This window comes from Elephas maximus, chromosome 2 (assembly GCF_024166365.1).
Source record: "Elephas maximus indicus isolate mEleMax1 chromosome 2, mEleMax1 primary haplotype, whole genome shotgun sequence".
Taxonomy (NCBI): Eukaryota; Metazoa; Chordata; class Mammalia; order Proboscidea; family Elephantidae; genus Elephas; species Elephas maximus.
This window is the reverse complement of record NC_064820.1, coordinates 171,041,371-171,054,740: the sequence shown is the minus strand read 5'-3', so window position 1 is coordinate 171,054,740 and position 13,370 is coordinate 171,041,371. Positions and strand designations below refer to the sequence as shown.

Genomic DNA, 13,370 nt, shown 5'->3' with positions numbered 1-13,370 from the left:
TTCTGTTCTGCAGCAGTAGGCTAACAAATCAATGAACCCCATCCCCCAGTTCTCTAAAAAAGACAGCTCACTGACACACATGGATGGCAAGATTGGTGAAAACTCCTTGTAGGACAGTTTGGTCGTTTCTAATAAAGTTTAAAATACATATGCCCTTTGACTTGGCAATTCTAACTATAGGAATTTATCCATATGCACACATGCAGAATGACAAACGTGGACTGTCATTGCAGCAGTATTTGTAATAGCAAAAGATTATAAGAACCAATCCCTCAATAAGGGACTGGTTAGATCATGTACATCCATGCAGTGGAAACCCCTACAGATGCCAAAAGGATGTGGCAGCTCTGTGTATCCTTCTGTGGAATGGTGCTCCAAATTACAGCAAGGGAAAAGAATCAAGATGTAGACGCACAACAGAACATATAACACTCCATCATTAGTGTGGACATACGGGTGGTTGTAGACTATCTGCAAAGACTTCAGAAGAAATTAGTAGTAACGGTTGCCTCCATGTAAAGAATTTGGGCTCAGGATCGGGGGAGGGCTTACCAGAATAACAGGGAAACCTTTTTTTATGCTGTGCTCCGTGTTTTTTGGTTGCTGTTTTGTTTTGTTCTTTTAGCTTTTTATTCAGATATACTATAGAAAGAGAAAGAGGGGAAAACGCACAGATCACAAGTGTACAGTGAATTTTACAAATCGGTTACAGCCTTATAACCAGCACCCCAGAGCTCCCCTCACGCTCCCTCCATCTCCCCTCACCCCAAATCAGGATAAGGGTAACCACTATCCCGACTTCATGCCCCCTTTTGTACCTTTTGAATTTTGTGCCACTCTGTATGTATTGCATAATCAAACAGTTTGTTTCAAAATGTAGGGATGGGAGGAGGCAGAGCTCAATGGCTATTAAATTATTATCTAAATGTCCTTAATGCAGTGGCTATGAAAGCAAGGCATTTTCTCATTCAAGTGCTCCTGTCCTCTTTTTTTTTTTTTTTTTTTTTAAGTCTGCTTTTATTTTTTTTCTTAAACCACCATCTGTCATTTTTTTTAGCTGGCTACCATGTGTGGCTGTGGGCCGTGGAAGCTTTCGCCAAACAGCTGTGTTTCCAGGATCAGTATGTCAAGGCCGCCTCTCACCTGCTTTCTATCCATAAAGTGTATGAAGCTGTGGAACTGCTCAAGTCAAACCATTTCTACAGGTCTGTGTGTAGAGCTCAGAATTGTAAATAACTTGGGAAGCCGTCAGCGCACAGCAGCAGCTGCAAGTTTTACAAAATTCTCGTTTTCATTTGAGTGCTCAAATTTTACTGTTGACAACAAAAACCAATGGTGGTTTTCCATAAAGCGATAGGCTTACTCTGTTCATTGTTTAGAAAATGCGAAGTACCCGACTCTGAATAAGAATTTTTGCTTGTTAGTCATTCTTTCAAGCAAAAACAAGATTCCATGAGAAAAGCAGCTAGTTCAGCTCACAATTCCATCATGCATATTTTTCCTAGAAACAACCATCGTGCTTCGTAATGTAGCAGGAGCATTTTGTGCCTTCTTCCCATTCGGTCGCACAGGAGAGTAAAAAGATGTGTGCTTGAGGGATTTAATAAAATTAATAAGTTTTACTGCTTCTTCAAGGACATTAGCTTTTTTTTTTTTTTTTTCCTCCAGTAGGATCCCAGTTTTACCCACCATTGCTTTTGCACAGTGAAAAAGGCAAATAACCTCTTAGCATTATTATGAAAATAGTTTTGACCTCACAAACCCCCTGAAAGGGTCTTGGGACCCAAGAGGTGCATGGACCATACTTGAAGAACTGATGACCCTGGTGAAGAATTGAGCGTAGCATTTTTAAATTGTCCATGTAGTTAAAGAATATGGTCTTTTATAGGAAATTAGAACATACGACAACATAAATAGCACCATTTGTCATATGTTACAGCCCCTCCTAAGGCCTCACAGAGAGCTTTTTCATTTTGGTTAATTCTCTGTTCTTGCCTCTAGGGAAGCTATTGCCATTGCCAAGGCCCGGCTGCGCCCAGAGGACCCAGTCCTGAAGGACCTGTACCTCAGCTGGGGAGCCATCCTAGAAAAAGATGGCCATTATGCCATGGCAGCCAAATGGTAAGCCAGAGGGAAATAGGGCTGCACCCAACATTGAAGAGCTTCTATCAAGAAGAGCAGAGCAAGAAAAAAAGTAATAAGCTTAGAGGTGGAGATAAAGTGGCTAGAAAATTATGAAGTCTGTCTTTAGACTCTTAGGCTCTACCTCACTGGTATTTATATAGATCATCATAATAATTCAGGAAAGTTGAGTAGCAGACTAAGATGTTTTACCAGGTAAAGAAGACAGGTAGAGACTGCTGTCTGCTTGGGTTCGATTCAGCAAATGTTGAAGTTCATTACGTCTTCAGCTCATATGATGTTGTCTCTCTGGTGAGCTGTGCTGGCCACAGCCTTGACAGGAGCAGAGCCAGTGACACACCCGGGACCATAGGAAGGCCCACAAGGCAAAGCAGACAGAAAAGTGTGATTCAACCCTCTGAGGAGAGAGAATAAGACATGGTTTATGACACTTTGTTGGGGTTTTCTTTTGTATTATAGCTACTTAGGGGCCACTTCCACCTATGATGCAGCCAAAGTTTTGGCCAAAAAGGGGGATGCAGCATCACTTAGAACAGCTGCAGAGCTGGCCGCAATCGTAGGAGAGGAGGAGTTGTCTGCTTCGCTGGCTCTCAGATGTGCCCAGGAGCTGCTGCTGGCCAGGAACTGGGTGGGAGCCCAGGAAGCCCTGCAACTCCATGAAAGTCTAAAGGTCAGTCTATTGTTTCATCTCCTGATATTTGAGAGGGAAAGGCCTTGAATCCTATAGTCGAATTCCAAGTGGATAAGCTGTGCCAATTTGGCAGATATCCTTATAAGTATCCGACAAGCCCTGCCATACTCTTCCATGGAAGTACAGTGGCTTATCAGTTGCCATATTCAGAATAAGGTGATGTGCTTGTTTGTGGTATTTCCCATCACTTATCAGTTCGTGCATAACATCTATGAATGGGCTTCAGTCAGCCCAGACCCTGGGTTGGCAGTTGAGTATTTCTTCATTGATGTCGTCGGCACAATTTTCTTTGAAGAGGAAGAAAAGCTGGTCTTTAATAGAAATCATGGTGCTCTGCTGCTAGCACCCCTTCTTCAGCTGGAAGCCGTAAACAAGTGTGGGGAACTCAAAATGGTGCTTTATTCCCACCTAGTTAAAAAGGAGTAATCTACCACTGCCTTTTCTCGTACAACAGAACTGGGATTGTTTTTAAAGTATTAGCACTCTCGTTTAGTTTCCAGAGCATGTAAACATTTGGTCCATTTTAGATGACTTTACCTGTTGGATTCTAACCTGAACTTTCTGAAGTTCCTCCGTCTCTAGTAGAGTAAATGGGCCGAAAGTCAGTTCCTAGCTGAGCTTTCAAAGCCCAAGGAAGATGCTAGGTGATGAGGCAGCCTTCTGGGAACTACAAATAAAAGTGAGGCAAAAACAGAAGAACTGTCAAAGATAGTGTCACTTGGTATATTATATATTAAATGACCAGATCTAGGAGGGATTTTAATTTATCGACAACCAAAAAACATTTTCAGAATGGTTATTGGCATTTCATTCTTTCTCTTAAACCACATCCGTAATAAAGCAAGAAAAGCTATAGCCTTATACTAAATATTGTACTGATAAGGGCTGTGTCAGCTGTATGGAACAAGGAAGTCTTACCTGAGAAAAGATTGTTATTATTCTGGAGTATATAAGGAATCTCATGCCAACTGAAAAATCCAGCGAAAATAAAGATTTTCCAGGCCTTTTCTCTGTGCTTCTGTTCTCTTCCAGCTGACTCTGTTTGTGAAATCTACGTGGACTTGACTCATAAGGTGCGCCCCAGCCCTCAGAGTTCCTCAGCTTGTCTGCTCCAGCTCCTTCTGTCCAGTATACTTCACCTCTTTATTTCCTAGCCTGAAGCTTGCACAGAGACAATCTGACGAATCCAGCTCGTCTTTTCCCACACTGGTCTGCAGATCTTAGGTGGCTGGCCTGTATGGAGCTTAAATTGTCGTGGATTGATGTCCTTTCTCTTGTGTAACAATTCCTCTCCTTTGTTGTCGGGTTCCAGGGTCAGAGACTAGTGTTTTGCCTTCTCGAGCTACTGTCCAAACATCTGGAGGACAGGCAGCTTTCAGAGTGCAGAAGCTCCTCCTCTTATCATGCTTGGAGCGCAGCCACCGAAGGGCCCTTGGAGGAGAGGGTGATTGCAGTGTGGAAGAGCACCTTTGGCCTTGATGCCCCAGGGCAGTATCAGGCAGCATTTCAGAAGCTCCAGACCATCAAGTACCCATCTGCTACAAATAACACTCCCTCCAGACAGGTACCGCATCTGCGCCAGCATGGGATATTGGTCACGCAGTAGGAAGACTTCCTTAATTGTGTCTAATATTATAGGGAAACAAGCAGAATGCCAGTTAGGACTTCAGAAGAGACTAAGGCAGGTCCAGGCAACCTGGGAAATCCCTTCAGGTGAATTAAAGCCCGTTAGCTTTGAGATTAGTCTTAGATTCACTTAAAAAAAAAAAAAAGTTTAAAGATATGGAAAACCACAGAGAATGACATAGCAAGTACCCGTCACCCAGAGTTAAATGTTCACATTTTTGCTTCACAGGATTTCTTGATTGGTTGGTTAGTTGATTGATTGTTTACTTATTTGTTATGAAAGAAATACAACTTGACAGATAAAGTAGAAGTCCTTCTTGTTCCCCACTCAGTCCCAGTCAAAGGCAGTCCCTGTATCGGATCAGCTGTAGTATTTTGCGATTTGCTTAATTCACTGACCATTGTTTGTCAGATCTATCCTGTTGATACAAAGAAGTCAAGTTGATGCATTTTAACTGCCATAGCCATTCTATTATTACACCTCAATTTATCCACTTTCTCTTTTTAAAACAAGAGGAGACATGATTATATTTTTGAGGAATGAGATTTCCTCAAATGGTATATAGTACTTTGAGATTCAGCAACAGTGAATTTCAAAAGCATTATACTGAGTGGAAGGACCAAGAAGCAAAAGACTGCATACTCTTAAGATTCCATTTAAATGAATTCTGGAAAGGGCAGAATTAAAGTAGCAAAAAATCAATGGTTGCTAGGGCTGGGGAGAGGGGGCTGACTACCAAGGGTCACATGGGAATATTTGGGGTTGATGAAAATATTCTCTGCCTTGGTTGTGCTGATAGTTATAGAACTATGTATGTATGTCAAAACTCATTAAGTTGCACACTTAAAATTACTAAATTTTAAATATTACCTGTTTCTAAAAAGAAAAATTACAACATTTATAAAAGTTCCAGATTCTTTGTTTTACTTAAATGCAAATGTTCGAGCATTTTGTGACTTGAAGAATTTATCGCCAGACAATGTGCGTTCCAGTGCAACTAGATATGAAAGTTTCTGATAGGAAAGTAAAAGCAGGAGATAGGAAGACCTTTCCTAAACGGTGCAGTTAGTAGGAGCATTTCTGGTGTCCTCAGTACATGCTTTGGGCGGATGTTTAACTGAGACTCCTGGTTCCTCCTCCAGCTCCTGCTTCACATTTGCCACGACTTGACTTTGGCGTTGCTGAGCCAGCAGGTGGCCTCCTGGGATGAGGCCGTGAAAGCACTGCTTCGAGCTGTGGTCCGGAGCTATGACTCGGGAAACTTCACCATCATGCAGGAAGTCTACTCTGTCTTTCTTCCTGAGGGTAAAGGCCTACCACCTCTGCCTGGAGCATGCCCACTAGTAAACAATATAGCTGCCACCCGATGGCACAGCACCAGGAACACACAGGTTCTTAAAAGAAACAGATTGGCCAGTTAGGTCATTTTAGTAGAAAGTCAAGAGATAGTCAGTAACTGAGCTCTTTTCTTTTGTCTGCCTTACAGCCTTCTACATACTTTGCACACAGTCACTTTAAAAGAGAGAGTAATGTCACAAATAAGTCAGAATGGAGACCACCAGTTGCCATTGAGTCAACACCAACTCACAGTGACCCCATGTGTGTCAAAGTAGAACTGTGGTTTCAATGGCTGATTGTTCAGAAGTGGATCACCAGCCCTTTCTTCTGAGGTGCCTCTGAGTGAACTCGAACTTCCAACCTTTTGGCTAGCAGCTGAGCACATTAACAGTTTACACCAACCAGGGACTCCAGAGAATGGAGAAACATAACAAAATTCCTTGGGCTGCAGGATTAGCCACTGAACTAGAATAATTTTGAATTTTTCAGAAGCACTCTTGGATCATAACCCCAGAGCATTCAGTTCACTAAGACAGATGGAATACTTTCTGATGACTAGCCTGTAGCAGTGAGAACATTGTCCGAAGTCAGGAAATGTGTAGCTCCAGCTGGCTTTTGGTGGGAGACATGTGGTCCCATGGATCACGCTGCTATCCTTTATTTTGGAATCTGCGTCTTAGATGGTAGAAAGCAGAACATGAGGGCAGGAGGCCAGATTTCTGGCAGATAAAGAAAGGTACAACCCAAAATCGTTTTCTTCTTCTCCTAGGCTGTGATCACCTAAGAGAGAAACTGGGTGACCATCAGGCCTCTGGCACAGCAGCTTTCAAAAGTTTGGAGGCCTTTTTTCTTTACGGACGCCTGTATGAATTCTGGTGGTCTCTCTCCAGGCCTTACCCTGAATCCTGTGTCTGGGTAAGTGTTGATCACAGGAGGAAAACTGTTGAGCACAGCCAGCAGTTGGATGATGCCAGCCCTGAAGAAGCTGACCCTGTGGCTTCCTGTCAGCTAGAGCTAAGCAGGCCCCCAGAACATGACTTGAGACTCATGGAAGAAAGTGAGAGAGTGCTGAGTGCTTGTAAGGAGCTCTTTTCAGAAAGGCATGCCAGTCTCCAGAACTCACAGAGAACCATTGCTGAAGTCCAGGAGACCTTGGCAGAAATGATCCGCCAGCACCAGAAGAATCAGCTCTGTGAGTCCACAGGGAATGGTCCTGACAAGAGGGAGTCTGAGCAGGAAGGAGAACGGTCCCCCTCTAGTCCTCAGAGCCAGTGGTAAGTACTGAGTCACGTACGAGATGGAATTGAAAATACTGTGCCGAATTGTCATATAACAAGATAAAAATAAGTACATGATGATTTGAATGAGGTCATTTGGAAGCAGCATGATGTAGTGATGAAGGCACAGGCTTTGGAGTTGGACATGGGTTCTAATCCTGGCCTTGCTGTGTGACCTCATACAAGTTCTTAATAGTTTCCTCATTTGTAAAATGGGGTACGAGCCCCTACCTCAGGTGTTTTGAGAAATAGTGTTTTTCGTTTGTTTTATACTACCACAAAAAGCAGACAGGAAGGGTAACATGCAAAACTGCACACTGAACTGTGAAGATCGCAGATGATCCGAATGCCAGGGGAGGACAGGAGCCAATTACCCATCACTGTAGAGCTGAGCTTGCTTTACCATTGGCACTCTGCCCTAGGGTTTTACGGTGATTAACAGTTACTGGTTGGTTACTACGCTGAGTGCCTTTTACCGTGACTATGGCCCTCTGCACAGGGACTGGAATATAGTAAATAGTGCAGTCAGTAAACTTAGAGCTATTATTACTAACTTAAAAAAATAAAACTACGAAACCTTGAAACCCCTATTTTTAGTCCTACAATACTCCCATTGAAAGCATGAATCAGAGACTGAAGTCACTTGTCTAGTAAGTTGCCACATTCTAGGCAACTGTAGGCTTGGTTTTTATAACAAGAAAAACTAAAGAGTTCTCTGACCAAGTGGTTGTTAACCTTTGGATTACAGGACCCTTTGAGAAACTTAAGACACCCTACCCAGAAAAATGTGCATCCGTACATCTGCAAGTGACTGGCTCAGTCTAACTACCCCCCAGAAACCCAGGCCCTCTGTGCTCTGCTCAGTCATATGCTCTGAAAGTCATCCCTCACTAGGACTGTATGTCTAAGATCTGGGAATTAGGAAAAATATAATGGGCAGTCATACTGCATTTTGAAAATTTTGTTTTATTTCACATCACATTAAATTACTGTCTGTTGACCTTTGTATTTAAAGACGCAGAGATAAAGAGTCAGGTAACAATAGAATTTTTATTTGTAGGATAGTAATAAAGACAAAAATTACCTGGGGAAGGCATGACTTATACTATCTTTTTATTAGTAGTAAAGAAGAAAAAAATGAACCAGTTTCCCTGCCTGAATTAACCAAAAGACTTACAGAGGCAAATGAGAGAATGGCTAAATTTCCTGAGAGTATTAAGGTAAGAATTATAGCAGTTCATCTGGTAAAACATTACGTTTTTGTATTATCAGCTCAGTATACCAAATTCTTAGGGACCATCCACTTCTCAGTGCAGTTACTGAACTCTGCACATAGATGTGTGTTCAAAATGTTAGGATCCAGTTCCCTTTGGTTAGCACAGATGTGAGAATTACTGGCCACACAAGCAGTCCTAGACCTCAGAGAAACCAAACACTTTGTAGTTGTGTGGATAGAAGCAAAACCAAAAGTGGTAGCATGTATCTGATAGGTTACAGTTAGGTTTGGATGTGGGCCTAACCGCAATAGAAGCATCCTTTTTGGAGTTGACTTAGTTGGGCTTTAGAAAAGATTGTGTCATTTGAGAAGGACATCCAGTAGCCATCCCAGCTTTGAGTATTGTCTCGCCTTAGAGTAACAGATGAAGGGCAGAAAAGGGCCTATAAGATGGTGCCTGAGAAGTGTCAGTAGGTGGAATCTTGCTGTTATGGATGCGTCTTGTGCAGGCGTTTGCGGTTCTTTTGCGAATACTTCCTTTCTCAATCCTGTGTCGTCTTTCAGAGCTATCCCTTCCCAGATGTGCTGGAGTGTTGCCTCGTCCTGCTTCACATCAGGTCCCAGTGTCCTGGCTGTGTGACCCCAGAAATGCAGGAACAGGCTGAAGAGCTCCTCCACAAATACGGCAACTCTAGAGTTTACAGAAGACATTGCCAGGCCTGCACGTGAACTTTCAAGGACCTTCAAGAAACTGTGCCAAATTCTGAATGTTTGGCACCTTTCACCTCTGCAGTCACACTACGCCACATATTTACTCTGATCCCTAGATTCTTTTGCAGTTACCCAAAACAGTATATATGAGGGGCAAGTTGGCATCAACACTGCCCTCAGACAGAGCAGAATCTGACTTGGTTATAGAGTTGGATTCTTTGGACTTAATTATGGTTTCCTACTGGAGGAAAGAGTGTGAAAAGCCAGTAGTAGTTACTCAGAAGGTACCCGTGGAGTGAGTGTTGGTCATCTCTAAAGCCTTATGCAGGTTTCACCCAAAGAGGAGAAACATTTTTAATCACCCAAAGTGTTATCTTAAACACAAGCTACCTTTCTAAATATTTTGCCTAATCGTAAACATGTCATTCTTGGTAGAGATAGAATTGCTGCATTCTTTGGCTATTGGTATGATTTTTTTAGTTGTGTTTTTGTTAACATGGGTCCTCCCCCTCTACCCATTCAGAGATTGAAGTTTGAATGTGAAATAGGCCTTTTACCTATCATGTTGACTATTTATCCTGTCTGAACTTTCAATCAAAATTTTGGTTTTGTTTTATGTAATTGTTTATTTGGACAAATCATTTACTAAAGCTTGAGAAGAACAGATAACTGGCTCACATGTGTCTTATCCTTTCTGTTCTATAAGAAATGATCGATGATCAAACAGCTCAGGAAGAGAGCACTGTGTCACTGGCTCTTAATCTTTTTTGGATCACAGGACCCTTTGAGAATTAGATGAATGCCACAGACACTCTTTGAAGAAAAATGCATATTCCTAATTTTGCTTACTTTCAGATCACTGGACTCCAATTTTAGAATAATGGAGCTATAATACTAAATTATAAATCCTTTCCTTTTTATTTTATTTTTTTTAATGAGCACTCTCTTGAGGTGTGTCTTTCTTGTGGTTATTGAAACAGTTGAACAGAGACAGATGTTTCTGTACTATCCCAGTTGCTGGAATGTAAAAATCAGGTGGGTATGAGAGGGAGTATTCCTCCTCAGTAATTGAACTGTTTTCTTTTGGGATTCATTGTGAAGGCTTTTCTGCTTGACTGTCCAGTTTATTTTTCAGTTAGTTACTAGCGTTGGGGTTGTTGTGGACAGCACGAATGAAATGTCATTAACAAGAACTCTTATCTAGGAAGGAAAAGGTTTAAGAGGCAAAATTCAAAGATCTGACTTACTGATTTTTTTTATTAGAGCTAGCTGTCAAGTTTAAAAAGGTGCTATGCTCTAAAATGGAAATATGGTAGAATTTAGACCCTCCTAGTTCTTGACACAGTTAACTATAGGAGGAGGATGTATTGATATTGGGTTGGAGAATCCTCTTGTTTGCAAAGGTAAATAGGCATAGCTAGATGGAGAACTGGGTACCATTTCTCAGTCTTTGTTAAAACGAACAGCGTCACCTACAGAGATGGAAAAAAAAATTATTCCCTTTCAGTCGAGCACAGAGCAGTATTATTAAACTAGAAACTGTAAATGCACTTCTCTTAACTGGTTTGTGATTTACCGAAATCATTACCTCTCGGTGGAGAAATTGTGTGTACTCCTTGTTACTGCTTTGATAAGAACAAGAATTACTACTTCACAGCTAAGCAATAAAACTACCCAGTAGCGTAAGAATAACAGAAATGACACAAGCCTATTTCTTCATAAACTTCTCTTTCCAATACTGAATAATGTCTTCAAACTATTCTAATTCGAATGAATGGTTCTCATTTATTTCTCCCTAATGACCGGAAAATGAGAACTACAAAGAGCCAAAGCACTGAGGGGTTGAATCAAACTTCCAAAAATCATTTTTGGTCCTTAATCCCCCACCGAAAGTATAATTTTCTCTCTCTCCTCTACCTTCACTGTAGTCCAAAGCACCAACTTCTGTTAGCCAGATAACTGCAGTCACCTCCCAACATCTCTCTGAATCTGCTCTTGCTTACCTTGTCCACATGGCAGTGACTGTTTTAAATTACAAATCAGTTTATTCCCTGCTTTAAGAAACTTTCAGTAGTTTCCCATTGCTCTTAGGAAAAAAAGATTAAAATCTTGAATGTGGCTCACAGGCCCTGCCTGGTTTGCCGCTTTTGCCTCTTGGACTCCTTTGAACACTCATCCATCCTTGGAGATTCCATCCACACCAGTCTTGGCTGCTGGAACCCAAGTTCCTTCTTTACCTCAGAATTTTTAGCCATGCTGTTCCTCTGCCAGCCTGTCTCATCCTCATCTTTTAGCTCTCAGTTTAAATGTCCTTTCTCTGAAAAGACGATCCCTGAACCTCAACCTGAGTAACATCAGTGTCTTATACTTTAGTAAAATTCACAAATTGTATGTGTGAATTATTTACTGCTTGGCAACACATTATAAATTCCAGTGAGGATAGAGATGATGTCTTCAATGTACTGTTTTAATCCCTAGCACCTAGTGAGTGTCTAATGGGGCCAAAATAAACTTGAGAATTAAAGGAAATAATTTTCTTCATTAATAGTTTGGACTTCAAGGATCTAAACCGAGCTAATTCGTACTAGTACTGGCTGACGGCTAAGCTTATGCTTGGTGTTAGACCTTATTGGGTTAGAACACTTAACGTGGCAGTGTGTGTGGAGGGACTGAATAGTTAGAATTTTCTTGGTTACCCGTCAGCACCTCCTTTCTGAGAATAACCGCTCACATAGCCCTTGTTGTGTTCTATTGAGTCTCTTCCGGCTCAAAACAATCCTATAAGACAGGGTAGAACTGCCCCATAGGGTTTCCCAGGCTGTAATCTTTACAGGGAAACCCCGGTGGTACAGTGGTTAAGCGCTATGGCTGTTAACCAAAAGGTCGGCAGTTCAAATCCACCAGGCGCCCCTTGGAAACCCTATGTGGCAGTTCTACTCTGTACTATAGGGTCACTATGAGTCAGAATCGACTTGACAGCAGTAGGTTTTTTGGGGGGAGGGGGAGGGTTAATCTTTATAGGAGCGGATAGCCAAGTCTTTCCCCCCCCCAGAGCCACTGGTGGGTTCAAACCAACCAACCTTTCAGTTAGCAGCCAAACTCTTACCCACTGTGCCACGAGGGCTCCTCACATAGCCTTGTGTGCACTTGGACACAAACCAAAGTTCTTGCCAGTTTTAATAGACTTGGGCTCTTTTTTTTTTTTTTCCAGTTAGCAAAACTTATTTTTTGTTAAGAATATACACGGCAGAACATACATCAACAGTTTCTGCATGTACAATTCAGTGACATTGATTAAATTCTTCAAGTTGTCTAGTCATCCTCATCCCCCTTTTCGGAATTGTTCTTCCCATGTTAACATAAACTCGCTGCCCCTTAAGGTTCCTATCTATCAAGTTCTGTTGTCAGTTTGATCCCATATAGTTCTTAAAAGAGCACAGTGCTCAAGGCACATTCTTTATGAATCAAACTGTTGGGTTTGGGTTTAAAGACTTAAAGTTATTCTTGGTTTAAGATTTAAAGATCATCTCAGGGCAATAGTTTCAAGGGCTCGTTCAGCCTCAATGGCTCCAGAATGTCTGGATTCCATGAGAATTTGAAATTCTGCTCTGCATCTTCCCCTTTTGATCAGGATACTTCTACAGAATCTTTGATCAGAATGTTCAGTAATGGTAACAGGGCACATCCAGTTTTGGTCTCATGGCAAAGGAGGCAGTTGGTTATGGAGCCACACATTGCATTTCTTCTTCGTATTCCTGAATCTCCTCAGTTGCTCCAGGCGAATAAAGACCAGTTGTACCTTGGATGGCCATTTGCAAGCTTTTAGACCATAGGCACTACATAACGAACTAGGAGGTAGAACTGAAACACTAAACACTGTAATAGGCCAATTAACTGGGAAGATGTCCCATGAAACCATGATCCTAAACCTCCAAACCAAGAAATCCAACAAATCCCGTGAGGCATTGGTTGCACATAAGCAGCCTCAGAAGCTTTTTTGTTTTTGTAAATACAATATTTTTTACAGGTGTAAACCTAGTGATATTTGCTAGTTGTGCGACCCTTACCGTTAATCCATGTAATTTTTCCATCACTGTAAACCAGAACTCAGTGCTCCATGAGCAATAACTCTCTCTTTTCCCCTTACACCCCTGGTAACCACTAATAAACTTTGGTCACTATACATCTGCCTGTTCTTGCCTTTTTATATGAGGTTATATGTCTTTTTGTCATTGGCTAATTTCACTCAATAATGTCTTCAAGCCCTGTCCCTGTTGTAGTACGTATGAAGACTTCATTTCTCTGAGTGGTATACCACTGTTACATATATACTTTTTGTTTATCCATTCATCCATTGATGAGCATTTG

The 13,370-nt window shown here is 41.7% G+C and overlaps 1 protein-coding gene across 5 annotated transcripts in view; it reads left to right on the top strand.

The window, feature by feature from the left end:
* GEMIN5 (gem nuclear organelle associated protein 5) overlaps positions 1–13,239 on the top strand; it is a 42,235-nt gene extending 28,996 nt beyond the window's left edge. The window contains exons 21-28 of one of the 5 annotated variants that reach the window (XM_049874172.1): positions 1,058–1,205; positions 2,002–2,121; positions 2,602–2,812; positions 4,146–4,397; positions 5,603–5,765; positions 6,568–7,072; positions 8,199–8,295; positions 8,856–13,239. In XM_049874172.1, the coding sequence (XP_049730129.1) occupies positions 1,058–1,205; positions 2,002–2,121; positions 2,602–2,812; positions 4,146–4,397; positions 5,603–5,765; positions 6,568–7,072; positions 8,199–8,295; positions 8,856–9,020 (1,661 nt within the window). In that variant the 3' untranslated portion in view covers positions 9,021–13,239. The other 4 variants (XM_049874171.1, XM_049874170.1, XM_049874169.1 and 1 more) reach the window with 4 other exon arrangements.
* The last annotated feature ends 131 nt before the right edge of the window (positions 13,240–13,370 follow it).